At 43.0% G+C, this 27,276-nt stretch overlaps 3 protein-coding genes across 13 annotated transcripts in view; 2 read left to right on the top strand and 1 right to left on the bottom strand.

Moving 5' to 3' along the window:
• Window positions 1–72: 72 nt before the first annotated feature.
• On the bottom strand, window positions 73–7,737 carry LOC122186590. The gene is made up of 9 exons (XM_042883397.1): window positions 7,703–7,737; window positions 7,549–7,612; window positions 6,444–6,597; window positions 5,011–5,156; window positions 3,539–3,715; window positions 3,190–3,303; window positions 2,568–2,654; window positions 1,369–1,516; window positions 73–945 (listed from the first exon to the last, which is right to left on the bottom strand). Exons 1-9 carry the CDS (start codon window positions 7,720–7,722, stop codon window positions 914–916), a joined length of 942 nt encoding a protein of 313 aa, XP_042739331.1. The 5' UTR covers window positions 7,723–7,737; the 3' UTR covers window positions 73–913.
• LOC122186589 (solute carrier family 35 member E2A-like) lies at window positions 5,972–16,593 on the top strand. Of its 4 annotated transcripts, XM_042883393.1 has the most exons (12): window positions 5,972–5,987; window positions 7,041–7,149; window positions 8,481–8,612; window positions 8,994–9,242; window positions 10,465–10,991; window positions 11,611–11,746; window positions 11,908–12,035; window positions 12,316–12,436; window positions 12,653–12,706; window positions 13,086–13,158; window positions 13,770–13,915; window positions 14,740–16,593. In XM_042883393.1, the coding sequence occupies exons 5-12, from the start codon at window positions 10,667–10,669 to the stop codon at window positions 14,984–14,986; spliced, it is 1,230 nt and encodes a 409-aa protein (XP_042739327.1). In that variant the 5' UTR covers window positions 5,972–5,987; window positions 7,041–7,149; window positions 8,481–8,612; window positions 8,994–9,242; window positions 10,465–10,666; the 3' UTR covers window positions 14,987–16,593. The 4 variants fall into 4 exon arrangements, with proteins under 4 accessions (XP_042739327.1, XP_042739329.1, XP_042739328.1 ...); XM_042883395.1 differs by lacking the exons at window positions 5,972–5,987; window positions 7,041–7,149 and adding an exon at window positions 7,934–7,950; XM_042883394.1 differs by lacking the exons at window positions 5,972–5,987; window positions 7,041–7,149 and adding an exon at window positions 7,949–7,984.
• Window positions 16,594–17,963: 1,370 nt separating this feature from the next.
• Window positions 17,964–27,276, top strand: part of CDK11A (cyclin dependent kinase 11A) — a 21,999-nt gene continuing 12,686 nt past the window's right edge. For 6 of the 8 annotated variants that reach the window (XR_006181132.1, XR_006181131.1, XM_042883146.1 and 3 more), the window contains exons 1-13: window positions 18,292–18,431; window positions 18,524–18,639; window positions 19,334–19,458; window positions 20,058–20,196; window positions 20,325–20,455; window positions 21,524–21,646; window positions 22,652–22,747; window positions 22,851–22,985; window positions 23,739–23,804; window positions 24,285–24,460; window positions 24,735–24,825; window positions 26,782–26,903; window positions 27,114–27,219. Coding sequence is in view for 6 of the 8 variants with exons in the window: in XM_042883146.1 (XP_042739080.1) it covers window positions 18,303–18,431; window positions 18,524–18,639; window positions 19,334–19,458; window positions 20,058–20,196; window positions 20,325–20,455; window positions 21,524–21,646; window positions 22,652–22,747; window positions 22,851–22,985; window positions 23,739–23,804; window positions 24,285–24,460; window positions 24,735–24,825; window positions 26,782–26,903; window positions 27,114–27,219 (1,555 nt within the window). In the remaining 2 variants the exon portion in view is untranslated. Of the gene's footprint in view, window positions 18,011–18,291; window positions 18,432–18,523; window positions 18,640–19,333; window positions 19,459–20,057; window positions 20,197–20,324; window positions 20,456–21,523; window positions 21,647–22,651; window positions 22,748–22,850; window positions 22,986–23,738; window positions 23,805–24,284; window positions 24,461–24,734; window positions 24,826–26,781; window positions 26,904–27,113; window positions 27,220–27,276 lie in introns of those variants that run through there. The other 2 variants (XM_042883148.1, XM_042883147.1) reach the window with 2 other exon arrangements.

Below are 27,276 nucleotides of genomic sequence, written 5' to 3'. Positions count from 1 at the left end.
ATCTTCAGTTTGTAAAGCAGCTTTCCATTGAGCTCATCGCATTAATTTAAGAAAAAATAACCCACACCCAAACTGTGTTTAAACTTTATTAAAAAATACATAACCAGTAGCTAAAGGTTGCAATCAGTAAAATACCAAACTTTGAAATTGCAATAGTAGAGACTTATTTCAACAGTCACCTGTTGTTGTGAAATGGCACAGTGGTTAGATACGTTAGAGGGCGTGAAATGACCTTGTGTAGATTTCATGTGAGCTGAGATTTAAAAAAATATCATGAAGTATGGGTAAGTCAGGGCAGGGACAAGAGCTCTAGCGATTATGTTGGAGATAAGCAACCACACAGACACAGTGGATATCAGAGAATACAGCTGTTGTCTAAACAGCTCGTGGAAGTCATACATGAGCTGCAGAACAGAAAGCATGTACTGTGGAGCTCTTAGGACCTCTGCTCAGTGACAGGTCTGAGCTGAGAAATGGAGGCAAGGCTCTCCACTTCTAGCCTCACTAAGTAGAGACTGGCGTGCAAATTATCTTATGTTGGAGCATCATCAAAATGAGCATTTATATTAATGATGTGCCCCACTCACATGTGTGTTGTGAACCTCCGGCAGTTCAAAGCAACATCAGGAATGTGAGTGAACGTGCAGTGTCCTGTCAGCAGAACCCACTGAGCGTGAGAGGATTACTCTTGTTTGCATGAGCATACTTTGCTTTATAAGCTGTTACCAGCTGCACTGCTGTAATCCCATAGCACGAAACAAGCTAAGAAATGTGAAGACGCTTTTCAAAGGAACTTCTTCTGTCTTTGTGAAACAGAGCCATTATCTTACGTTCCAAATGCATGCACTTGATCAGAACTTCTCAGCTATGCTTTCACTCTGTAAGAGCTGCAGTTAGGATGCAAAGGGGATGCTCAGGAGTCGATCCTTCCATAGGAAGAAAACACTGGGAAGAAAGGAAGAGGTAGATCAGTCAAAAACAATGCCTATCAACATTTATGTCCTCCTTTTATAAGAGATGGGTAGTTTCAGACTGGTGGCTATCTAGGTCCCTTTATCCCTCTTATTTTAGACGTTTACGCTGCATGATAAAGAAGAATTGCATCTATTTAGTATAGAGGATACTTTTTCCCCACAGATCTTGTTTTTCTGGATGGCAGCAGTTCTTGTGTGGATTTAACAAATATCAATTTTCTTCAAGGAGATATCACACATATTTGATCCAAGCTGCTGATGGCTGCAGCAATAAAGACCTGCCTTTTATCGTGACTATTCCTAACTATTTTCCTGGCCTGGCAAGCTCTCTACTTCACTGTGAGTCCAACAGGCCACAGACTTCTTAGTTAAGTTAACCTTTTTGAGTACTTACTTCTTTCTCTTAGTCCTTGCCCAAAGCCACGGTAGACGTGAATCAATGCCCAGAACAAAACAGATTTTATTGCAACAGAAATGCAAGAGCCAGTAATGAAAGCAGCCTCTAGAGTGTAAGAATTCCCTCTGCCCCACTCTTTTATCACCTGTAGGAAAATAAAGATGCAACAATCAAAAACCTGGAACTCATAAAATACAATCAATCACTAAGTTTCTGGGAGAAGTCATGTGATAAGTGACTATATTACAGCTTTATCTGATAGAGTTTTACTATGTATGCCAGTGCCCTCATTTGCTAGGCACTCTTAGGTGTTGCTATGCAAAACCATAAGTAGATCTAGCTATTTTCAAATTGCTATGTTATTCTTATCTGTGTTTTCATTCCTAACTGCAATACAAACGTAACCACCAAAGTCAGTGTGTGGTCATTTTGTGCTTTTCCAAATCAAAGAGGTCTGTAGATAATTGGAAGAACCTGATTTGACTTCAGCCTTTAATAAAACCACAAGGATTGCAGCCAATGGACTTTTGTCAGCGTCTGGAAGTGAAGTATGAGAAACAAAGTACTGGCTGCTAATAGCATTTGGCCCTTCCCATGATGGATAATCAGCTTTACCCTTTCTTCTTCCTTGCCTCTTTTCCCACATGTTGTGGGAGCTGCTGGGCTGCTCCAGTGATAAGTGCTTTATCACTATTATAGTGCCAAAAAATGCTCAACACTGAGCTTTGTTGAGCTTACAGTGTCTCCTGTTTTGCCTACATGAAGATCAGCATCTGGGATACTGTGTAAGATATTCTTTAAAATATGACTTCAGACCCTGCAGCTGGTCAAACAGTGGTACAACTTGAGACCTACTGTGAGGGAGAGGAAACATTTCAGAAGAACTATGTACCTTGTATTGGAAGATTTTCTTTTGTCTTTCTCTAATCGTTCCAGATACTCTGCCAGCTGCAGTGAGTTCCAAAGCCTCTCCCTTTAACTAACTAGATCAGGAGCAATTTGACATGAATCCTGTCTGGAAAGTACATTCCAAAGATGCTGGACATGGCTGCTGCTCTCATTGATTCTAAAATGAGCTACAATGAGGATGTATGCTCAGGAAAGGGACACCATGTTTTGCACCCAAGGATCCAGTAACAAAGCAGAGGCTTCCAGCCTTGTTCCCAGTTATCAAGCAAGTAAGTCTGATGGATTACCGTGTAAAGCAGGTAGATGAGAAAAACTACTTCAGGTACGTTCTGACAGAGAAAAATCCACACTAGAGGCTTCAGTTCTTTTAAAATCTGTAAAATAAGACCAGATATATACAAATCCTTACATTAAACTGAAAATTCTCATTCATCTTTAAAGAAGTTGCCCCAGTAAAGGACCACTCCTCTTTTTGGTGTTGTTCCCAAGGATTTGAGGTCTGTGCAGTCTGTGTCTGCATATCCATCTTCGCAGTAATTTGGAGGACAGTTGACAATTTCAATTAACCTTGTCATAGAGGTAGAAATATTGAAGATACTGTCATCCTGTCTGTATGTTCCACAGATGTCAAGGACTGAAAATAAAACTATGTCCCTCAAAAAGGAGTAATGATAGCTTGAGGTGGTTCACCTTCACACTCAGGGGACAGACACAGATCTATATTAAACCTTGGTATTGTTGCTGTTCTCGTTCTCTGTTGGGATCCATTCTAGATCCCTTCCACTTAGCAATATTATGCAGAAAGGGACAGTTGTCACTTGCTAGCTTGTGATTGCTGCTCGAGGGCAGGAACTTCTAGATTCAGAAGTTGATTATCCTGGATAACATAGCTGTTAGCTTCACACTTACCGCGATGATGCTAACGGTCACTTTCAGGCAAGCCCAGAGAATCCCTGTTGCTGAAATGATGTTATGTAGAAGGGTGATCTCGTGGAGGCTTATCAGCAGAATACACAAGCAGAGCTGAAAGAGAAGAGGCAAAGATTTGCTGACATTTTTAGCATGAGACTGTATATCTCACCAAAATACTTGACACCAAAAAACACCTGGAAAATTACCATTATCAGGCTAATCTTACCTAGCAGGTAAGATACAGACAGAATTGCTTTAGGTAGCCCTCAGTTCAGTTCAGCTAGCTGTAATTCTAAGATATTCTCAACAGGATGAGAAAATGGAACCTGGAAGAAGAGTTCTATACCTGTGCCTGAAGATCAAAGGTCAGCATGGAAAAACAGAGATTCAGCATGAAGTATTGTGACTGTAGGCTTTCTAGAGCACCACCCACTCGAAAGGCCATCATGCTTTGACTCTGAATAAGGATGATGGCACAGATGACATCAAAGGAGCCAACCAAGAGGATGAGAATGAAGCGGGCCTGATGAGAAAGAGAAATAAGCACGTGACTGGTCATGCTGAAACAGTGATAGTTCTATCTTTAAATCTTCTAACTAGAAATGAAGGAATAAAAGGGTAAGAAGAACTGAACTACCTATTAATAGCATTTAAAATAAATAACAGTTAAACATGACAGTTTGCACACCGTTAAGTGGCAGAAAGCGTAGCCTGATCAAGCATTTGGTGCAAGCACTTGGTACTAAGTGTAAACTCACATCAGTTTTGGCCTACGTTACCCTCAACGTAAAAGACAGCTGAAGTGGTAAGACATCCTTCGTAATTACACTGATGTGAGAATGTTTAAACTAGTAAGCATTATTTTATTCTGGCTCAGTAATTTTGCTCAGGAAGCAGAAGTTACTGTTACAAGCAGAAGAGTAATCAGTTACTTTTACTAAAATCTCCTTAACTGTGCATCTTCTAGACCAGATTTTGCTGGTTTACTTGTTTATCCTTGTTTAATACATAAACTGAAAGCTAGGACACATACCTCAAAAGCAATTTGCATCTCTAATGCCTCTTCCTTATTGACCATCAACTCTGCTGAAGATGTTTAACTAATTGTTAATTGATCAGCAGTTGAACAGGAAAATTCTGTGTTGCTGTAATCTTCCTATCTTGACTGTAATCTCTTCTATCAAAACATATTGGTAGATGACTACAGGGAAGAAGGAATCTCCTCACGTTTGTGATAAGTATGCAAACATGAAAGGGAAGCACAGCAGGGGAAAGTTTAACTACTAAAGTTAGTAACACGGTACATTCCTTCTTTACATTTTGTTAAGGAAGATAAACAAGTCATCTGGATGGGCAGTACCTGCCTTAACACTACCTTTTTGTTTCCTTGCATCAGGTTATCACTCTTAAAAACACAATGTTGCTTTTGTGGATGTTAGGAGTTGCTAGTGGCTGCGCCCTTGCATACAGACCTGACATTCCAGTTCCATTCAGTCGAATTTATGTGACTTTGGGCCAGTGATTTTATAGGTGAAAATCTGATGCAGGGTAAGTAAACCAATGGCAACACATTCTGCAGTAATTCTGTGTAAGTAATGTCATTTGATACTGATGTTACTTTCAGGTACTTGCATAAAGAAACCCATACAACTGTACAGATTTGTCATTGTGGAGATGTGCGTTTTGTTATTCAGTGGTAGGAATAATTTGGCCTGATGTTCTGTTTTCAGTGCCCTTACCACAGGTGCCTTGCCTTTCTAAGATTTTTACATCCAAGATTTAGAGTAAAGCAAAGTTAATTAAAACCAGGAGACTAACCAGGAGTTTTGGCTTTTGCTCAGCAGGAAGAACTGTGAAATTGATAATGGAACGAAACATCACTAGCAGGATGGAAAGAACAAAGACAATGAGCTCCTGGCGGTTCTCCTGCAGGATTCCTCTAGTGACATAGTACACACAGAACACTGGGAAGGAGAAGGAGAAGTCAGTTAGCAGGTGAGCACAGAGTGGTGCTCTTTTTCAGTACATGTGATCCAGATGACAAAGTGGAATTATCAAGATTGTGCAACTTAGATTCCTTAATCAAAAGCGTATCTTCATTCTCAGCAAGGAGCCTGCATCCAATTCTTCAGATGCTGTGAGTGCTCCTGTGTGTAGCATATAAAGAATGAAATAATTCACTGGACTTTTAAATCACTTCTGAGGAAATGGTTTGAAAATAGCAACCATCCAAACTAACCAGCAGCTGTGGTATCCTTTATTGGATTAGAACTACACTGTTCAACATTTATGTTGAGTATATGCAAATGAAATTAAGTAACAGTATTTTATTAAAGAACTGAAATTACAGAATCCTTCCAGTGACAGCAATTCCAGTGACTAGTCAGGAAGGTACTGCTCACACACATACCTCCACAGGATTGTTTTCATGGCTCTGACCCCCTGCATGTGCTTTAAAACACCAAACTATAGTCCAGAAAGGAATTGATTCAGGAAAGTTCTGAGGTGATGTTTTTATGAAATACATCAAGCTACATACCTTAGTATTCTATTCTGCAACGACCACACACATAAGGAAGAGGCTTTCCTTGCACAAAGACAGGCTGTTCCTATCTAGGTCACTCCTGCAAACATGAGCTCATTCTTACCATAGACAAAGTAACAGTTTTTTTCTGTTTTCCCACAGTTGTACTTCCTGGACTCAGCCCATGAGATAAAAATGTTAGCCTGGGACGTGGGTCATAAAAGTTTTCAAAGTAACATAATAACTTCAGTTGCCCTAAACAAACTTTATGGTAAGTTTACTTCCTTTTCTGCTATTATTAAAGTAATTGAGAGGAGAAAAAAATGGTCAGCAAATAAAAGAATGGATCTTGTGATTTTGTTTTTTGTGTGCTTATGACCTCAGGAAGACCTGAAGATGTCAGACAGTATTTCCTTGTTTTATAAGTTCACCTGCTAAAACAGAAGTCTGTACAAATAATTTGGAAACAAACATTTTCCTGACCACTGTTTGCAGGGATGGCACAGGAACATTTCTGAGACAAATAAAGGACATCCCTTTGTTTTCAAAAAGGAAAGGTTTAACAAATTAAATCCAACCTCTTGAATTAACTTTCTAGTGCTCTGTTTGTGCTGGCCTAAACCAGAGGTTTGTGGCAGGTGTGCAATTCTCCCTCTGTGCTCATTGCATTCCTTAGTTCCTACTTTGGCACTGCTGTGTTTTAAAGCACAGTGAGTGTGTTTCTTACCAACTCCAACTAACTGTATAAGAGAAATGGTGAAATCTTCCTCAGTCTGTCGAACGAGCGTCTCTATGGTCAACCCTATAACACTGAGCAGAGACAAAATAGTCACGCAGAAGTAGATCTTCACAGGAAATGACAGCTCTGAACAAGGCTTGATCTGTAAAGGAAGAGAACGTTTAAACTTGCGATGCCATTTGACCTATTTGCTGTCCCTAAGAAATGCATTAAAGCAAATGGGCTGATGGACAACCAGGGCAGGGTTCCCCTGGGAGAAGGGGAAGAGAAACACTTTGCAATAGAACTGAAACTGCAAAAGTGCTGAGGGAGTGAGAACTCCAATTCCATCTGATGAGTGATCTCAGCCTCGATTTTTTGGGTTCATCCCTGCAAAACTGTATTCTGCTTTTCTCACAGCACTCTGATTTCATCTCCTAGAATCAAGTCTGGCAATACCCAGATATAAACCTATCAAAGCAGTAATGTTCAGCAAGTAACCTCCTGGGGACCCACGCTAAGATTTTTACTTTTAGAAGATCATAGAGAAACAGTCACACTTGAAAGCATACAAAAGATTTGAATGAGATGTTTTTTTCTGTGCAGCCTAAATCCTGGAGAGAGATGAACTGGCGATGAATGGCACCATGCTCAGAACGGCTTGGATTTCCCTTGGCAGTGGCACATGGCCCTGGAGAGTCACCTGGAGGCAGAGGTCAGCTATGACACTGTTACTGAGCTACCATCTTACATGAGTCACATTGCTGCTATACAAAACATCCTTATACACAAAGTCTTTCCATGCACCGCATTGATAACACGGTTTAATTTAACCAAACCAACTAACTGAAAGTAATTGAGAAAGTGCTGCTTGCTTTGGAGCGAGGCTGGCCTTCAGTCAATGCGGGCAGTGCTTGTTTAGTACTGGGCTTGCTCTGCAGCCATAAACATATGGCAGCAGCTATGAAAAGCAGCCAAGGAACGAGCTCCAGCCAAACCACACGCGAAGAAACCGCGGGTACCCCTGGGCGCCTCGGTCTGACCGAACGACTGTAATTAACACATTTTCTCCTGCGGGAAGGACCTGACCGCGAAGGACCGCCCGGCTACTCACGGGGCCGCAGGGCGTTGGGACGAGCTCCCGGTGCCGCGGGGTGAGGTTGGGCAGCGCGGGGCCGCTGCAGGGAGAGAGAAGCAAAGCGGCGTCACGCCGGGGCGCAACCACAGCCGCGCCGCTCCGCGCCCACAGCCGCGCCGCTACCTCTCACCTCTCCTCGGCGGGCTCCATGCCGGCCGCGCCGCCCTCCGCTAACGGCAGCTACATGGCTGCGGCGGCTGAGCCGCGCCGCGCAGCGCCCGCCCTTCCGGGGCGGTGGGACGTCACTTCCCGCACGGCGCGGGGCGGCTGGGCACGGCTGGGTGCCGGGTTCTATGCGGGGCCGCCCCTCGGCCCGCTCCCGCCCGCGGCTTTGGGCGGCGGCCGCCCGGGCTGTGCCGCACGCGGGAGGGCGGCTCGGTACGGCGGGCGGAGCGCTGCTGACCGGCCGGCTGTGAGCGCAGCCTCCTTCCCTTTCATTTCGAACCCTCTGGGATGAGGGCGGGCGGAAGGGAGGCGGGAGGCTGCCGCTGCCGTTGCCGCTGCTCCTGCTCCCTGCTCGGGGCGGCCGCGAGGGTCGCGAGGGGCGGGCGGAGTGCCGCTGGTGTGCGGAAAAACGTTCGGCTGTTTTTGAGCGTTTCTTTGCGCGGGAGACGTTAGTAGTTCTGAGATGGTGTTCGCGGTCTGTACGCCTTTGTGCTTTGTTGTCGTTCAGTGAAATAACGTCGGCTGCTCGCTCGGATGCTGAGCTGCCAAGGGCACGTGGGCGTGTCTGCATCCCGGCCTCTCCTCGCTGCCCGACTAAGCTCGGTTTCAGAAGTGGCCGCTTCTAGCGTTCCTGCTCCTCGCGTTTTTTGTGGATACCACCAAAAGAAGACATCCATCTTTATGCACAGACAAAGCCGCGGTTCTTCCCACCCCTCCTTCCTAACGCCTTGTCTTTCTGCCAGATGCTGGTCGTGCTGAAGCCCCAAGCTCTGCCCGTCCAACGAACGCTATCAGGAGCTGCTGGGTGACGTGTAACAGCGATGGGCAGAATGTGCTCCACTGCTGACAGCACAGCGAGAGCTTCTGACTAACAGGTACCTGCATTGAGGGCAGCTGCACCGCCAAGGAGTTCTGCATTCAAACACGTGGCTGTGTGCCACCCCAGCATCTGTGGTGCTGGAAATGTTATCTATTATGTTTGCAATAAATTGTACCCAGGCATAGTAGGTGCAGCTTTAAAAAAAGAAAAAGGTCATATTTCCTCTCATTAGGTTATATTTCCTCACATTACTGCATTTTTCCTTGTCATTGTATGTGTTATCTTTAAATAATTTTAGTCTTTCAGTTCTAAGGGAAGACCTGGGCTGTATTAAACAATTAGCTGCTACTCATCAGTCAGAATTTGATGCCCTCAAAGTTTATGCTCCCAATCTTTTCACCTTTAGTACAGCACTTTTTTTTTTTTTTCTTATTAGTAATGTAGTCTAAAATGGGAGAAGATAGAAGGAAGAGTTTAAAATGCACTGCATGCTGTTCATTCTTGTGAGCTGGAAGATTCCATGTTGTGTGTAATCCAACAGAAACAGTCTACCAGCTACTGCCACGTTTTCATTTATTGGTAAACATCAGCTGCTGGTTGCTCTTATGGGAGGAGGATTGAATTACTTCCAGATGGAAAGCTCTTCCAGCCAATTTAAAGCTTTCCAGCTGATGTAAGACAGCAGGTCAGTAATTCAGAGGTGTGGTTTTATTCTTCTTATTGCTTTTCTGCTTCCTACCACTAGTGGAATTGGTGATATCAAATATGATAATGTGGTGCTGCCCAAAGTGGGGGTTTTGTTGGGCTTAATTGTTTTTGTTTTTACTTGAGCAATGTAAATAGAAAGAAAAAAAAGCTAAGTTTTGGTAATGAACTGTTCTGAATGTATAGTAATTCTTGTGTTGTTTGTTTCTCATGAAAGCTTGAAAGAGGAGAAAGCAAAGATCGGGTTGTTGGAACAAATCCCCATACAGCCTATTTATTTCACGTGGGCTGGTTTTGTTGTACGTGGGGTAAATGTGAATGTATGGTTGAGCACAAGCGTGCAGAAGCGTTGTACCTCAATGTGTTGGCATGATTTCCTGCTAAAACGGAAAGGGATAAGGTGATGGGGTGGAAATGGTCCCTGTGTGGCTGTAATAAGAGAAATAGCTTACACTAGGAATGGAAAACTTCAGTGTAAAGCAGGATATGGGAATGAATGGCACAATGTATTTAACTCTTAGTACATCTTAGTATCAAACATTACAAAATCGTGAAGAAAAAAGCAGATGCTGTTCATATGTTAGCAAAATCAGGGCAGGTGCATTGGGTCTTGTTAGAACCCTGCTATTTTTGCTTGCCATTAATTATTTCCTGTACTGCCATTCTTTGATTCACTGTGGTATTACAGTCTTATTTCAGAGAGCTTTACTAAGCTGTCTGGTGATCAGCTGCCCCCAGTAATTGCTTTTTAACGGTGCAAGGCCTTCCATACAGCCCATCCAAGAAATGTGCTTTTGGATTTGTCAGCTCTCATTTCTTCTACTGCTTCTTTATCTAGGAACAAAAGATGACTCATCATTTTAGAATCATCTGATTAATTCTGATTGCTTTTGCTCGTAAAACACAGTCTGTAAAATAGAAAGCACTTAATTCTGATCATATGTTTTAATAATGCAGTTAAGCTTCTCAGGTTCCCTTTCTTTCTTTGGGCATTATTAGCATTATGATGCCAAAGGTTGTTTAACTTGAGAAAAGTAAAGGTCATTGTCAAGTTAGCAGTACAAAATGCATTCTGAAAGAGAGGGTAGTGAGGTCTTTTTTATCTTTCAGAATGGATGGGTATTTTTGTAGTATTGGAATGATGTGTGCTGCTATATTTGGTTTTCTTTCTTTCTCTTTTTTTTTTTTTTCTCCATTCTTAGGTAGAAAAAAATGGAATAGAGCACATGAAGAGGCATCTAAAGTTGCTTTTCACACAGGATGTTACTTGGAGGACCAAATACACTTTTGGAGACCACTGGAGATGAAAGATTGATCACATGATATTTTTCTTCTCTCCACGTACTGTTCCCTACGAAGTCAGTGTTGCTTTGTGTTAAGGACAGGCAGTTGTGTTGTGTCACAATGTCGACTGTGACGAGTGCTGAGACACCGGAGGAACCCAATCCTCCTCTCCTTGAAGAAAAGCCAAAGGGAAAATCACTATTTAATTTGGGCTCGCTCTTTGCTAACAGGAGTGAAAAATTTGTAATTGCTAGGAGTGATAGTGTGCCAGAAGAGAACGTTCTGAAAATAACTATCACAGAGACCACGGTCATCGAGTCAGACTTGGGAATCTGGAACTCTCATGCTCTCATCTACCTCACTTTGTGGTTTTTCTTCAGCTTTTGCACTCTTTTTCTTAACAAATACATCCTTTCCTTACTGGAAGGAGAGCCCAGCATGCTAGGTAACCCTGCTTTTCTTTTATGCTTCAGTTCCAGTAAAATATTTGATTATATCAGATCCTTGCATGTAAAGTTCCCTTTAGCTGAACAATTTGCTCCCTCAGAAGGACCAAGTTAGGAGATGTGGATCTTGGGGCTGAGAACGTGTGTGTGCTCACAGCCTGCCTTCTCTCCTCTCATCTATCCACATGGAGGACAGGAGCCGTGAGAGTGTTTAGAGAACAAAAAATGTAATTAAATGTTCACTTTTCTGTGCCAGAGGGCAGTGTGGGCTCTTGAAAAATATGATAAAATCGAGTCAGTTGTTGATAGTCTCTAGTGCTGATTAACTTGTTTGATTAACAGTTTTTATGTAAAAGAGCAGAAGCTGCCCTCTGTGACATCTGTTATTCACTGGGCTTATTTTTCCTTATTTGTTCTAATAAGAGAACTTAAAAATTGTATCTGTGGACTGAGTGATCTGATTTATTCTGCTGCCTTGCTGGTGGATGTAAAAGTAAAGAGCTGTGAGAATTCATCAAGCCTAGAGTCACTGCAGACCAGTTTGTTTACAAAATTCTGTCATGCTGCTTATTATGTGGCGTTCCCATCACCACCTGACATTGTTTCCCATCTCTCTAGGTGCTGTTCAAATGCTTTCAACCACCTTTATTGGTTGTATAAAAATGTTTGTTCCATGCTGCTTGTACCAGCACAAAACACGCATCTCTTACCCACCCAATTTCATCATGATAATGCTGTTTGTTGGACTGATGAGGTAAACCTTTAATTGGAGTTCTATCCTATTGGCTCATTGCATTTTTCTGGTCAGAAGCACTGTTCTTATGCTCTCTTCCCTTTCTTTCTTGCTTTCACAGAGCGTAGCTGTTAAAGCTTTGTTTTATCTTCTGCTTAATTTCTTGTGTTTTTCAATTTCAGATTTGCAACAGTGGTCTTAGGGCTCGTCAGCTTGAAAAATGTGGCAGTTTCATTTGCAGAGACAGTTAAAAGTTCCGCACCTATTTTTACTGTTATCATGTCTCGGATGATATTGGGGGAATACACTGGTGAGCACTTCAGTATTTATGTTTCCTTTTAAAATATTTGTTTTGTGTCATGCTGTCACTTGTTGGGCTGTGGGCAGGGAGATGTCACTGACGTATGGCAGACAGTTTCAAGCAGCTGGAAGAATCATTCTGATAGAACAGTAAATCTGATCAAATTATTTCTCCTTCGAAATAAAGGAGTTGTGGTGAAACTAGAACTTAAAGCTGTGTTATCTCATGTTTGGCATTAGGAGTACAGTAACTGAAGTGGAGTTAATTTGTTATTTCTTTTCGTTTGCAGGATTGCTGGTTAATCTCTCTCTCATTCCAGTTATGGGTGGGCTAGCTCTGTGTACAGCTACTGAAATCAGCTTCAACATTCTAGGTTTCTCGGCAGCTTTATCTACTAATATAATGGACTGGTAAGTCATAGCAGCTGTTCTGTGTGTGGAATAAAGGAGTTATGTTTCTTATAGATTGAGTAAAGTCATTGCTTGTAGTTCTTTCTGTCTTTGGAACTAGGAAAATGACAAGTTTTTTATTTTGATATTTCCATACACAATAAACTAAGTCAAGTGATCATGGATTCCTTTTTGCTGTGAGTTTGCTTAAACATTGTGTTTTTGTTTCTTTACCAGTCTGCAGAATGTCTTTTCCAAAAAATTACTCAGTGGAGATAAATACAGATTTTCGTAAGTATTTAAAACATTTCAGGTTGGATTATGGATTGACTTTAGGCTGCATAAGAAAACCATGCATTTGTGATTATATTGGACCAAGCTGCTGTGAACTTCATCAACTCAGTGAATGTGAATTTTACTGCAGGATTTTACAGCTGGTTTGGGTCTTGAAAACTTTGGCCTTTTATCTTTGGTTTGTCTTGGCCAACACAGAACACAGAATGCAAGAGATTGCTGAGTTTGTTGTCTGCAAAGCTTAGTAGTTTGCTTTTTGTTAGCATTTCTTGATGTCTACCAATACCACAGTGAGGTTTTTATGTAAATCTGATGCAGCTATCTTCAGCTCTGTGAAATAAGGAACTCTTAACCATTTTTGTTTGTCTTTTTGTAGAGCCCCAGAGCTTCAGTTCTATACAAGTGCTGCTGCAGTGGTTATGCTTATTCCAGCTTGGATATTTTTCATGGTAATTTGAATTTGCTAGTGCAAATTTATGTTACTTGTGAGCTTTGCTTTTAATTCGCCCCATTTTACTTCAATCACTTCATCACCAGAGCTTTGTCTTTTGTTTGCATGAGCTGGAGAAATGCTAAATTCAATAGCTTAGCAGAGATGTGAGATGGCAGCTGACCCAGCAAGCCTGAGTTTATTTCAGAGTTTTAGAGAGAAATTACTTTGTCTGTCTACATAAATGCATTCAAAATTTGAGTTAAAGACTTGAACTATGAATCTTAAGAATTTGCTGACTTTCTGCCAATGTTCATGTGGCATGCAGGAGTACAAACTCTCTGAAAGCAAAATTGTGCTGAAGTAAGTCTAATGTGCATTCTGACATTTCACTGCCTTGCATCAGTGTTTGAAAAGATCTCACTGGCAGTCTGAATGCAGTCAGATCCAAGAGGGCTTCTTCATCTTTTGGGGGGAAACTTCGGAGGATGTGAATGTCCTTTATGTTTCAGATCTTGTTATGCTGATGTTTAAATGTAAAACTAATATCTGGTTATAATAATAAAGTCTATGTTGGTTTTTAGATTTGGTCATAAGCTAAACTCTTAAGAGCCTCTATTTTGCATTTAGGATGTTCCAGTGATTGGGAAAAGTGGAAGGAGTTTTAGCTACAACCAAGATGTAGTTGTACTTCTCTTAATAGATGGAGTCTTGTTCCACCTGCAAAGTGTTACAGCCTATGCCCTGATGGGAAAAATTTCTCCTGTGACTTTCAGGTAAAACTTCATTTCCGTGCCAGGAGGGCTTATGTTTATTTTTCTTACTCAATATTTCTGCTTAGAAACCAAGTAGTAAGAGTACTGTGCAAAGAAATGAGTAAATGCACAAATGTGTGAAATTAGAACAAATTTTTTCACATCCACATCATGAAAAGCTTTTGGACTGCTTGCTCAAAGTGTGAGAAGAGCAGCATTTGGCATGTGCCATTGAAGCTGTGGAACAGGTGCTGACGTTTGCTATGGTGATAATAAGGCAATACCTAAAGATAGCTAATTGCAGTACAGAAAATGGTCAGTCAGCTCTGTACAACTGCTTCTGAGGCATGACACCAGCACGACAAGCTACACTTTCTGTAATACTTGTGTCTTTTGAAGATGGCTCCTCCTTTGTTGTCAGTTATGGGCAGCTTCGTTAGGCTCCTGCACAATTCTGGTGCAGTGATGAATACTCTAGAACCTGAGCAGTAACAGCACATCAGAAATGGCAGTTATGTCGGTGGTGTTATGTTGATACTGTCTGAGTGTCTGTTTTAGATAAAAATGAACTGCTAATGCAAATAGCATGCAAATGCATGCTTAAAAATAACAAAGAAACCAAACTCTGAGGTGACTTAGTAAGTCTAAAGTAAAATGTCTTTGAAGATATCAGTGCCAGTAGACAAGCACTGTGGCTAGAGGATTACTGAACTAGGAAAAGTGGAATCTGATTGGTATTTAAAAAGCTAGCAAAAGAGATCCCCTAAATGAAGACATGATTGTGTGTTCCTACACTCCATACAGGAGAGCTTTCTTTGGCCTTAACTTCTGAAATTCCTTTCCAGTGTTGCCAGTACTGTGAAGCACGCACTGTCAATCTGGCTAAGTATTATTGTGTTTGGTAACAAAATCACAAGCCTCTCAGCCATTGGGACTGTTCTAGTGACGGTGGGAGTTCTGCTTTACAACAAGGCAAAGCAGCATCAGCAAGAAACTATACACAGCCTGGCAGCTGCAGCCCCACAGCCTGCACCAAGTACAGCTGAAGATACTGAGCCACTGATTGCCAAGGATTTGAAACCATATGATTGATATGACCACTTATTCGTACAACATTGTACAACTCAAAGGGACTCCTGCCAGAAGTGACTGTTTCTGTGACTATTGATGCTGATGTGGTTCCTTTGAGGTTCACAGCAAGTCAGGCCTGGGACTTGAAGCAGAAAGAGAACGATGACAGGAACCCAGGAAGCCTTGATTTTTCTGAGAAACTGAAATAGCAGAGGGCCTGGTGTTATTTAATGTGGTAAATGTGGGCTTTTTGATCTCTTGACTGCAAAAAAAACCCACACAAGCCTATATTAGAGAAAGAACTTTGGTGTCTTGTAGGAAAATTCTTGCTTCCTCCTTGCCCAGGAAAACAATGTGAAAACTTTGGCCCGTCACTGTATTTGGCTTTCTTGCAGTGGAATGAAATTTCAAAGTGTTATTACTGTATGCTGCATCCTCCATTATCTGTTTGTGTTGCAGAGCTGGAAGGAGGAACCCCTCCCTCCCCCAGCTCATGTCTCAGCAAATGGCTTATTTTGGTAAAGCCCTCGTTAAAGTAAATTACAGACATGAGTCCATGTCTCAAAGCACAATGAGCCACTATTTCCAACTACAAAACTAGCAGTAGATAGTCTTTTTTTTTTTTTTTTGCTGAAACTCAAAAGGGAAATCTTTCATCCTGGTTATGTATTTACAGTATTGAAATGCAAGTGCACAGACAGTTGTACTGTATAAACAGTGCTGAAGTACATATTTGCACTTGCTTGCAGATTATCACCAAAACCTGTGATTTTGCTGTGATAAGTCAGGATATCCGTATTTCTATCAGAAACCATTTTAATATCTGAATTTCCTGCATTTTGTTATGTATTTTTTAATGAGGAAGTGAGCTTTTATTTTGTAGCATTGTTTGTAGGACTGCAATGAAAGTACTGCCTTTCAGAAACTCAGGGTTATTACCCTATGTACAAAATATTTCTGACATTTCCAGTTATGTGAGGAATCTTGGGGGTATCTGACAAAGCTGGAAGGGGACCACGAGCTGAGGCTGATCTGAGAATTCTTCCTTTTTTGGAGAAGTTACATTTCATGGCTGACTGGAGGTTAAAAGCCAATTTCTTGCCTTCCCTTTAAGGAAACCTGAAATTTTATTCATTTGTTTTTGCAAATCGAGCACATGTATCTACAGAACCCATCACGTGGGCTTTTTGATAACAAAATTAACAAAATGAGCTGATTTTTAATAATTTCCTGTTTTGAAAGAGTGTAGCTTGGTGTTAAAAGCCTGGATTTAAGTGTTCTTTAGGGTAAAATACAATTTCTAATAGGAAGTTGCATGCGGAGTTCTTAGGACATTTCAGCTCCTGCTCACGCTTCCCATGTGAGGTATTCCATGAGCTTGAGTTCCTGGGGAAGGCAAACGTGTCCCCAGGGCAGGCAGTGTGGGGGAGCCTGGCCTCGGGATCAGTTTGAGCAGCAGCTCAGGTTTATCCCTGGCTGTGTATGTTTGCTTTGAGCAGAAGGGAAATGTCCATTTTTTCATCATTGTGTGATGTCTGTTCTGTTGCGTGGTTTTTTTGGTGCATTGTCACTGCTCATATTGCTTGCAAAACAAAAACAAAAAAGAAACCTGTGGTCTGTGAAATGGAGATCTGAGATCTGTTTTTCAAGTTTTTCTTTATGCTTTTCAAGAATCTGTGCATTTGGCAGAAAACGTTGTTTTGCAGCATGTTTTCACTCTTGTGGGAGGGCTGAGATGTGAGTGGCTCTCTGGTCGTCTAACAGCCTTCATGCAGTGCCCTCCACCACCACAGCTTTGTCTTGGGAAGCTGGCAGACTTTGCATTTCCTATTAATGGAGAACATCTGTGGAGCCACACAGCTGGGAAGGACTTTGGAACTGTAACTCCTACCAGGTGCCCCTGGTTACTAGCAGCAGCTGGAGCCCTACCTGTTGTGGCAGTGTGACAGTTTAGGTGTGCTGGGGTTGTTTGCACTGTGCTTTCCTCCTGTACTTTTCAGTGCAGACTCTTTGGTCTCTGTTTTTACCAGACTGGGCAAATCTGGCTCTTCTTCCACTTCTTAGCTCTTCCTTCTATTGAACCAACAAGGACCGCTCTGTTCCATGCTAAGCATTCCTTACAACCTTATGCCTGAGCTGTCTGCCCTTTAAATGCTTTTGCGTTTGAAGTCCTGGAAAATTCCTCCCCAGAAGCACCTGTATCAGAGCCTATAGATCCCACCCATCATCCAAAAGGAGCAGACTGCTTTGCACACCACTTTGGGGCTGCCTGGATTAAGAAGCAGGCCCTGAGCAGGTGAAACTTCAAAACCAGCTCTCTAGTTCTCATCCCTCGTTGGAAACAGTGCAAACTTCATGTTGTCAGGAGCAAGGCACCATCCACGCAGTGGAGGGCACCCACAGTCACAACGCAGTGGCATTGCTTTGGTGGATGGATGTGCAGCTCTGCCCTGGCACATCACACAGTGCCTGAATACCTCGTTAACACGGTACTGCTAATAATTGGGATTCCTGCAGGTTTCACACACAGCCCTCCGAGGCTGGCGTTATTTCAGCGCTGAGCAAACTTCACTTTGGGAAGCAGAGCACAGCGTGGCAGAGCTTTGCTGCTTATGTCCAGCCGGCAGCACTGGTTGACAGAAGGAGGTTAAGGCTGCTGGAACAACGCCGCTCCCGGCGAAAAGGACGGACGACGCCGTATCTCTACGTAGCGCTCGTAACGCGCCTCGTGAGCTCCGGTCGCGGTTGAGTCCTGAGCGCTGAGCGGGTCGGGCTCCAGCTGCCGGCACCGCGCCGTGACAGCCGTCAGCTCTGCACTCACGCATCGGGAACGAATAATAAACCGGCTCGCTGTGGTCGGCGCTCTTTCCTACGCCGTTAAGGCCGAGCCGTTGGACCGCCGCGGTGCCGCCGACGGGGCGCAGATCCGAACGGCGACCACCAGCAACGGCTCCGCACCGCCGCGCTGTGCGCGTGACGTCATCAGCCGGCGGCGGAAGTGACGCTTTGTGCGGCGCTGCCCGTCGGTGTCCGGTCGCGGCGGCGGTGAGCGGGCCGGCGGGGCGCGGCGCGGGGCGGGGGGAGGCCGGGGCCGGGGCCGGGCGGCGGTGCGGGGCCGCGGGCGTCGGGTTGAGGCGGGGCCGGACGGGGCGCTGCGGGGGGATCCGTGTGCGATCCGTGTGCGGGGAAGGAGTTGGTGCGGCGCGTTGATTAAAGCAGGAAGCGCCGCGTTTCCGTAACGTCTCGTTCTTTTTTTTTCTTTTTCTTTTCTTTTTTTTTTCCTTTCTTTTTTTTTTTTTTTCCCAGCCCTTCTTTATATATTTTTTTTTTTTTTTTAATGGTTTTTGGAACTCCAATGGGTGATGAAAAGGATTCTTGGAAAGTGAAAACCTTGGATGAAATCCTTCAGGAAAAGAAACGAAGGAAGGAGCAAGAGGAGAAAGCAGAGATAAAGCGCATGAAAAACGTGAGTGCCCGACTGGGGCGGCGCTGCTCAGTGCTGCCGTGCCTGAACGAGCGTGGTTTGGTTTACCTGCCCTTTGTGTGTTCCTGTCCCAGTCGGATGATAGGGATTCAAAGCGGGATTCTCTTGAAGAGGGGGAGCTGAGAGATCACCGCATGGAGATCACGATCCGCAATTCACCGTACCGCAGGGAGGACTCCATGGAGGACAGGTACTGCCTGCGGTGCGATGCTCCCTGAGTGCACCTGGGGGCTAAAAACCCTGAGCTGAGTGCTCTGAAGCACTACAGGGGAAAGCAGAACTTTCTGAGGTGTTTGAGGTTCCCTCCTAGCTGTGCCAAGTGCCAGGAGGCTCTTGGTTCAGGCATAACAGTGCATTCGGAGCCCATTTTGGCCACTGCACAGTAACATGATGTTTTGGTTAAGGTACTGCTAAACCACGACTCGGTGATGTTTGTAGCATAGCCTTAATGCTTTAGTTCAGGGGTATTGTGGAAAATAGGAAAATGAGTGTTGGGTTGTTTTTTTTTTTTTTTCAAAAGGGATAAAAGAGAAAGTAGTGTTCAGTCTGTTAAATCATAGAATCACAAGGTTGGAAGCAACCTGTCAGATCGTCTAGTGCAAAACCATCCTCCCATCAGCACAGCTACCACAAGCACTAAACCACATCTTGCAGCTCCTCATCCAGGCTCCTCTTGAACACTGCCAGGGATGGTGACTCCTCCACCTCCCTGTGCAGCCATTCCAGCGCCTGACCACTCAGAGAGAAAAAATTCTTCCTTATGTCTAACCTAAACCTCCTCTAGTTCAACTTGCGGCCATTTCCTTGGGTCCTGTTTGTTGCCTGGGAGAAGAGGCCGGTGCATTTAACCTCCCTGAGCTTATCAGTTTGTGTCTTTATTGTAGAGGAGAAGAAGATGATTCCTTGGCTATAAAACCACCACAGCAAATGTCACGGAAAGAAAAAACCCACCATAGAAAAGATGAGAAGAGGAAAGAGAAACGGAGACACCGCAGTCATTCAGCAGAAGGTGGTGTTACACCTTGTTCACACTTCTCAAGGGTGCACTGAATGGGCACTCCATGGAGAGGGAATAAGAATTGCAGACCAGAGAAAACATATCAGATGGATATGATAAAATAAGTGAAATTTGCTTTCTTTTTTTTTTTTCTCTTTAATTGTGTCCAGTGCCCCTTTAAGAGCGATAGATGCACGTCTGTGCTTGAGAGGACAGCAGCCACTCTGGGACAGGGACACAGAGTTTGCTTTTACTCTTGCAACTCTGTGATGCTTCACTGCAGCCTCACAGAGTCAGGGAGACGAGCTGTGGTATTTGTAGCTAAATGGAAAAGAACAAATACCATTTCCATGTAACTAAGAGAGCACAAAGTTTAGAAACATCCGCTTTGTCTTCCTGTTACTTGCAATCTTCTTTCTGATTTAACACAAGTGTTTGAGCTCTTACAATTACTTATTTAATGCCCTTTCAGATCAGGATGTTTCCATCAAGGAAAGAACAGAGAGCATAGGAATATGCTGTCATAGGTGTTGTCCTTTCTACTTTTTTGAAAATAGGAGTGCAAAATATTTTGAATGGTAACTCTCCAGAATTCATTTTTGCCTGTTCAGGGAAACATGCCAGAGTGAAGGAGAAAGAACGGGAGCACGAGCGTAGGAAGAGGCATAGAGAAGAGCAGGATAAGGCCCGACGTGAGTGGGAAAGGCAGAAACGGAGAGAAATGGCGAGGGAGCATTCCAGGAGGGAGAGGTACATTGTTCTCTGCAACGAAATTGAATTGCCCTGTACTCGGCTACAGAAAAACAGTTCTCTTCTACTTCGTAAGTTAAGTTTGTACTGAACTGCAGCTTAACAAAAAATAATCAATTATTTTCTAGAGATCGCCTGGAGCAACTTGAGAGAGAACGAGAGAGAAAAATCAGAGAGCAGCAGAAAGAACAAAGGGAGCAAAAAGAGCGTGAAAGGAGAGCTGAAGAAAGGCGTAAGGAGCGGGAAGCCAGAAGAGAAGGTGATTATTGGTGTCTAAAAGATGTTTGGATTTGCCGTCTGCCACGGTGGTGGAATTGGGGGTAGAGAAAGCTTTTTCACTTAGGTCAGTGCCAGAACTTATAAAAATAATAAAATCGGGTGGGATGTCTATCTGGGAAAGAAATCTGAGAAGTTCTACACAGGGAAATAAAACAACGTCGGATGCTGGGAGTGTGCTGGCTTTTGGGCTGGTCGGTAAGTCTTTGTTTGCCTGGCTTCCTTCAGAAACAAGATCTGTGTCATCGCTGTAGTCTTTGTGTGTGTATGCGTGTCATGAATGCAGTTGCACTCCTTGGCTGAGTCTAAGCCAGTCTGGTAGAGACTGAAGTCTCAACATAAGCGTAGTAAAGTTCTGGGAAATAAGTGGCATGGGGATGGGGATAGATGGTGTGAGTCCTCCAGCTGTGGACAAGGCCGATCTCTTGCCATCTGGGTTCAGATCATTGTTGTTTAAAGGACTTCTGTTTGTCCTGGCTGTCAGAGGTAAAAATCAGACCCAGCATCTGTGCTCAATTACAAAGATTGCTCGAGGGTAGCAGAAGTCATTGTACTTGTTGCTGTTCTTTCTAGTTCTAGTTATGCTGAACTGCTCCTTTTTGTGCTTGATATTTACACTGGTTTTGGTCTCAATTAATCTAGCCTTCTGTTTTAGCTCTTTATTGCTCTGAATGTTCTGTCAGCTTCTTCTAACCCTTAGCTGTTTTTACTTCTTCGTGCATCTCCCTGGTTTGTCCACTTCTCTCTTGCCTTAACACTGTAGGTTTGGGTTGTGTGCTGTGTGTAGCACAGGGGGCATCTTGCATCTGCTTGCTAAGTATGGCAGCACCTTCCTCTGTTTGGTCCAAACCCACATAGCACTGCTATGAGGGAAATCACAGTCCTTTGCTCTCCTAGACGCAGTTAGGTTCTGCTTTCGCCCCTCCCCATTACCATTTGTTCTGTAAGGAAAAAGGAAAAAATATGCAGAGCAGGTGGTTGTGGTAGACTGAAGTATTCTGATTAGGGCAGGGACATTTAACGATTTTTGTTTTGGTTTTGTTTTCACTAGTTTCTGCACACCATAGAACAGTGAGGGAAGAATATGGAGACAAAGTGAAAATGAGACCCTGGAGTCGCAGCCCATTACGACAGCAGAGAGACAAGCCTGAGCAAGCAGATAGCAGGAAACCAGGTAGCATTTGCCACCTCAGTGTCTTTGCCTGGGGGCTAGCAGCTGTTCTGGGGTAGAGTTTAATTTTTAGTATTAAACATTTACATCCCTGGAATCATACTGGAAGTGTTGTCTGCTTCAGCTGTGGTGGCATAATTCTGGAATTGTTGAGAAGGGTGGCACATGCACTGTTACTAAAGCAATTGCTGCTTTTATTTCTTTGCAGATTGAAGAGGGATTGTTTGTACTAACTCCAGTTGGATTTGTTCTTAGGAAATAAGTTACCTTAAGGGCCACCTTACAGGGAACTATCTAGTTTAAGTGTCACTAATTGCTGTACTGTAGAAGAAGAGCAGTGCTTAAGGCAGTGTTCCAATTAGTGAGTTTTGTTTTCTAAGATAGAAAATGGTCCTTTCTGTACAGAGAAGGTCCCAGCTGTGGTGGAAAGCCTGCACAATTGGCATAAAAATGTCATTGGTTAAAGAAGAAAAGCTCTGTGTCTGCTTTGTTAAAGCGTGTAGCTGTGAAAATTGTTGTAATGCGCAGTGCAATCAGCTGAGATTCCAGGCAGAGGCAGGCAGTGATCCTTTGGCCTTATGGTCTGATCAATCCACATTTATTTGCACATGCTGTTTCACAATGATGGACTGCAGTAAAAACACTGATTGCAAGCGCTGTGTGAGTGTACATTAGTGGGACTCTGTGTTGTGGTCATGTTTGTTACCATGTTACACTTGTCTTTTTTAATACATTTCTTGCAGAGAGGTGTGGGCACGTGTCATGTTTTAAATTAAAAAGCCAGCATTGCACATGTTTGGCTGTTGATCTGGTACCACTGCAGTTCAGGGAAACTGTTTGGCTTTTGAGCACACTGTGAAATGGTATGGTTGCTCAGAGTATATATATGTATATGAACATTCAGCACCTATTTAATAGCTAGAGAATGTAGATATCTGGGCATTCAGGCTTAAAAATAAAAATGAAATTCAGTTGGCACCTTGGTTTTGATTCTTATGGTCTCAACAGTGAAAGAAGAAAAACCAGAGGAAAGAGACCCTCTTTCAGACTTGCAAGACATCAGTGACAGTGAGAGAAAAACAAGCTCAGCTGAGTCTTCATCAGGTAATTCAATGCAGTTAGCAGATTGTACAGATGACTGTTGAGGAAACACTGTTATTAGATAGCAGTTCTCATTGATCTCGTTCCATGTGTTACTGTTCCTCAGCGGAGTCTGGGTCAGGCTCAGAAGAAGAGGAAGAAGAGTCGAGCAGTGAAGGATCTGAGGAAGAGGGAGAAGAAGAGGAGGAGGAGGAGGAGGAAACAGGGAGCAATTCTGAGGAGGTGTCAGAGCAGTCAGCAGGTGAATAACAGAACACAGGTCCCAGCGTGGGCCGGTGGGGTCTTCTGGCTTTACTTTATTTCTCATTCTGTGTTGTTTTATTTGAATGTTTTCCTTTTCTCCTAGTCTAGGATAGGCTGAGACCTCACAGGTCAAGATAACTATAAAGAAAAAAACAAGTACAAGTCATATTCTATCCTTTTATATAGAGGTAATACCAATTATTTGTCTAAGACGCCGGATTAGAAAACTGAAAGCCATGTTTGTCTTCATAAGTAGTGTAACACTAACAGTTTAAATATTCCTGTGTTGCACAGTAACAAGTACTCTGTAGAGAGCACTCTGCGTGGGGGTGGTGAAATACAAATATCTCTGCTATTTTGAATAGTTTCAGTTGCAAATACCAGACTTTTTTATCACGCTTGTTACAAATATTTGAACAAACCATACTTCTAAAAAAGGGTTAGTTAAAAATTCTCAGAGCCATTCTTACAATTATTTAGTAAAGGAAAAGTCACAACAGGCTGCTCTGGCTGGGTGTATTTCTTTAAAATGAAGCAGAATGGCCAAGCACAAAACATTCAGTGGTCTCCCAACTGGTGCTGTTGAGTTTGAAGAAGCTTTTGTTTTCCAAACGAAACAGCAGATGTGATGTCACTGAACTGGACAGTGGTGCAGAAGGTATGATGAATGAGGAAAGTGGATAGTGGTCTGCATTGCAAGGAACTACAGAAGGGTTGAGTTGATTCAGCTGAACTTGATTCTGTCTTGCAGAAGAGGTGAGCGAAGAAGAAATGAGTGAAGAGGAAGAACGAGAGAATGGAAACCACATCCCAGTTGGTACAATGCAAATACTGAATATATCAATTGACTCTGTTTTTCAGTCAGATCTAGTTCTGAAAGTATTTTAAATCTGTTTAAAATCGATTTGTTGGTGCAGTTTTGCCATGGTTGCGAGGCACCGTGCATTTCACAGCTTAGAGCTGTTATGTCAGAATCAGAACTCTGTTCCAGGGTCTGTATGTAGGAATGAGATCCCAGTCTAATGAGGCTTACTAGGTCCCTTCTTTTTTTATTCTCTTAGTGTAAAGACTTATTTTTCTGACATGCTGTGTTCATCTGAAAATTGTGTGTGCCTGACAGTAACCTGGGGTTATCATCTCCACCAAGAGGAGAAATCAGGCTTCTTTTCATTGGTCTTCAAGTTGCATGTCTTCTATCTCATAGCGATAAGTTTCTCACTTCCCTATTTGTCCAGTGCTGAACTTAACTCTGTTCCAAAGGACTCCCTCTTTCCATGTCTGATTCTGACTTTTAAAGTTACAGAGTCGAGGTTTGATCGCGACTCAGCAGGCAGTGAGGTTGAGGAAGAGGAGGTGGGGGAGGGCAGCCCTCAGTCCAACGCCATGACGGAAGGAGACTACGTTCCTGACTCACCTGCTTCTTCCCCTATTGAACTGAAACAGGAGCTTCCTAAATATCTTCCTGCCCTTCAGGTAGGGGATCACTTGAAGGATGCTTGGAAGTGTTCCCTGCAAATGGGTTTCATTAAAATGGGAAACGTGTTTGCAGTAGCATTTATGCGTGAGTTGATGGGCTGAATGTGTCTTGTTGACTCATTATTGCTCACACTTGTGTGTGAAATATGTACTTCTCTTGGTTAGTGGTAACTAAACCTGTGAAGTAGGTTTTTCTTAAGTCTTGTTAAACAAATGATTGCAGTGCTCCTGCAGATGTTGAGGAGTGAATGTTCTCACTCTGTTTTCTCAGGGGTGTCGCAGTGTGGAGGAGTTTCAGTGTTTGAACAGGATCGAAGAGGGAACATACGGCGTGGTGTACAGAGCAAAAGACAAAAAGACTGGTTCGTATTATCTGCATGGCATTAAATAAGTATTATGTCCTAAATGGCATCTAGAAACGTCTCGCTGAGGATCTGTGTTACTGTGACAGCTATTGTTGCTCATGGGGATTGGTTGAATTTTGGAAGCTGTGATTTGGAAAACTTACCTTATTTGCATGTTCTGGAAACAGCAGAATCAGCCCTCTGCAGTACTGCCCTAATTATTTTGCTGTGTGGAAGCAGTCATGTTCAGGTGGCGTGCATGCATGTGGCATCTGGTGTGTTGTGCACTTCTGCAGACTATTCTGTTGCTTTACAAATTCCAACAAACGTCTTAGTAACTTCACAGGAAATGCAGAAGGAGGTCTGGGGTAGAGTGAGAAGTACAGCTTGGGGTTCTCGTCACACAGGTTGCATTTTAAGCACAAAACTGATGTCTGTTCTGTATCAGCCTTCTGCCTTAACAAAGGGGAAAGCTGAAATAATTTTTCTTCTAGCCAGTTTCTGCTTTTGTCACGTGTATAGGTTCAGATCTGCAGTTGTATGCAATTTGTGGTTCTGCATCTCACATTAATGGACAAAATCTCTAAAATGCTTTGTTCCTTTTCAGGAATAATGTCTGCTTTTTAATAGGATATGGATTTTGACATAAGCGTTTTGCTCGCAGCTGTTTGAGTTCAGAATTAATTTCTGTATTGGTCATGACACTGTAGAACTGCTTAACTTGATTTCAGTTGCTGGTCCATTAGGCAATTATTTCTGGTTTGTGCTTTGCTGCAGCTAACGTCGGTTGGTTTGAAGTGTGTGCCACTAGGTGCCCCTCTAAGCACAGCCACTGGTGAGAGAATTCATAGAAGTAGTGTTTGTGTGCCATGAGGGCATGCAGCACTGCGTTGCTGTGGAAGAAATTTCATATACACAAGTGGATTCATATTTTTATCTGGTCTGTAATGATACGTGTCTTGTGGAAGTGACTGCATTTCCTAGAAGGAGTGCAGGAGCCAACACCGGGTTTCTCGTCCATGCTCAAGTGGAAGAAATACTTGGTTGGATGCTGTAGCAGAAATGGTGACAGTAATGCAGCTTTCCTGGTCCCTTGGAAAAAAATAATGTGAGGTACAATCTGTTCCTTTGTCTGGGACCTCAGTTTCCCCCCCGGTGTTGCCATCACTGGTGATATGTTACTGTCCAGCAGGCTGGTCGCTGCGACAGGGAGCGGAGGCACAGTAAATTAAATATCTGCAATTTTAAATAGAGGTGGCAGATGGTGAAGAGAGCCTGTGACAAGAACTGTGTTCCAGAGCAGACTTGGACAGTAACAGTGGTAATTCTCAGGTCCAGCTGACAAGCTGTGATGTTGGCAGTGGGGTTAAATTCTGGTTCTCTCTGTTTCTGTTTGTTTTAGAATTACGTGACCTTTTGATCTCCTCTGGGGTGGTTTTTCTGACATCACTCACTTACTGGATAACTGCCATCAGCTCCTTTTTCTCTTCTGCATCTTCCTTGAGGCCCGCCCTGAGGCTGACATGGCCATTACAGTAACATGCAGAAGCAGATGCATTGAAATAAGTGGCTTGGGTAACGCTTTGAGTAGCACTTGGGGTTTCAGTTGGGTCTTTAAGGAAAGGTGAACTGTGTGTGAGACATTTCCATCCCATCTCCCAGACTCCGGGGAGGAAATCAGTGTCAAATAAGCTTTATTTGTAGTGTCTTTCCAGGTGAGTTATGTTAGGATACACTAAAACCCCTGATGCAGTTTTTGAATTGTTACTGTGGGTTTTCTTATCTTTCCTTAAACTTGGCAATATTTTTTTGGTCTGCTTTGGTTTTCACTCTGTTAAGGCAGACTGATTCTGCTGATGTCTCAAGTAATGGTTTTCATTCAGATACATTAAAATAGTAGGAGTACACTGGGAGACCTCTTGGCATGTATTTTATTAGCTGTGTGATGGGCTAAAAATTCTCTTTTCCTTGCAGATGAAATCGTGGCTCTGAAGCGACTGAAGATGGAGAAGGAAAAGGAAGGCTTCCCCATTACTTCTCTCAGAGAAATAAATACTATTCTGAAAGCACAGCACCTAAATATCGTCACTGTCAGAGTAAGACCAGCAACCTTCCATTTCCAAAGATTTTTGTTCCTGAAATGTTGCCTCTTGGCTTTTAAAATGCCTTGTAAAAACATCAGCATTCCTAGCAGAGCTTGTTAGTATACCACCCATAAAATAAATAGGCGGTGTTTGTCTCTACTCTAAAAACTGGATGTTTTGCAAAAATAAGCTGTGTTTTGATGACTTGTTTTTGTGTTTTAGGAAATCGTTGTAGGTAGTAATATGGATAAAATCTATATTGTTATGAACTACGTAGAACATGATCTCAAGAGTCTGATGGAAACAATGAAGCAACCATTTCTACCAGGTACTGTTTGCCACAGTCTCCCCTGCTTGTCTGAAATGGAAAACTGACCTAGAAAGA

The sequence above is a fragment of the Lagopus leucura genome, unplaced genomic scaffold (genome assembly GCF_019238085.1).
Source record: "Lagopus leucura isolate 7727_CA_CO unplaced genomic scaffold, USGS_WTPT01 Super-Scaffold_100037, whole genome shotgun sequence".
NCBI lineage: Eukaryota > Metazoa > Chordata > Aves > Galliformes > Phasianidae > Lagopus > Lagopus leucura.
Note: the sequence above shows the minus strand (reverse complement) of the source record. Positions and strands in the feature narration are given on the sequence as shown.

Bases quoted from the DNA above. Each gene is read 5' to 3' on its own strand.
- LOC122186590 (XM_042883397.1), bottom strand. From the start codon at position 7,722: ATGGAGCCCGCCGAGGAGAG. The intron at 7,613-7,702 runs GTGAGAGGTAGC...CTCTCCCTGCAG, and splicing joins ATGGAGCCCGCCGAGGAGAG to CGGCCCCGCGCTGCCCAACC. The intron at 6,598-7,548 runs GTGAGTAGCCGG...CTTCCTTTACAG, and splicing joins TCCCAACGCCCTGCGGCCCC to ATCAAGCCTTGTTCAGAGCT.
- LOC122186589 (XM_042883393.1), top strand. From the start codon at position 10,667: ATGTCGACTGTGACGAGTGCTGAGACACCGGAGGAACCCAATCCTCCT. The intron at 12,036-12,315 runs GTGAGCACTTCA...TTTCGTTTGCAG, and splicing joins GATATTGGGGGAATACACTG to GATTGCTGGTTAATCTCTCT. The intron at 12,437-12,652 runs GTAAGTCATAGC...TTTCTTTACCAG, and splicing joins TCTACTAATATAATGGACTG to TCTGCAGAATGTCTTTTCCA.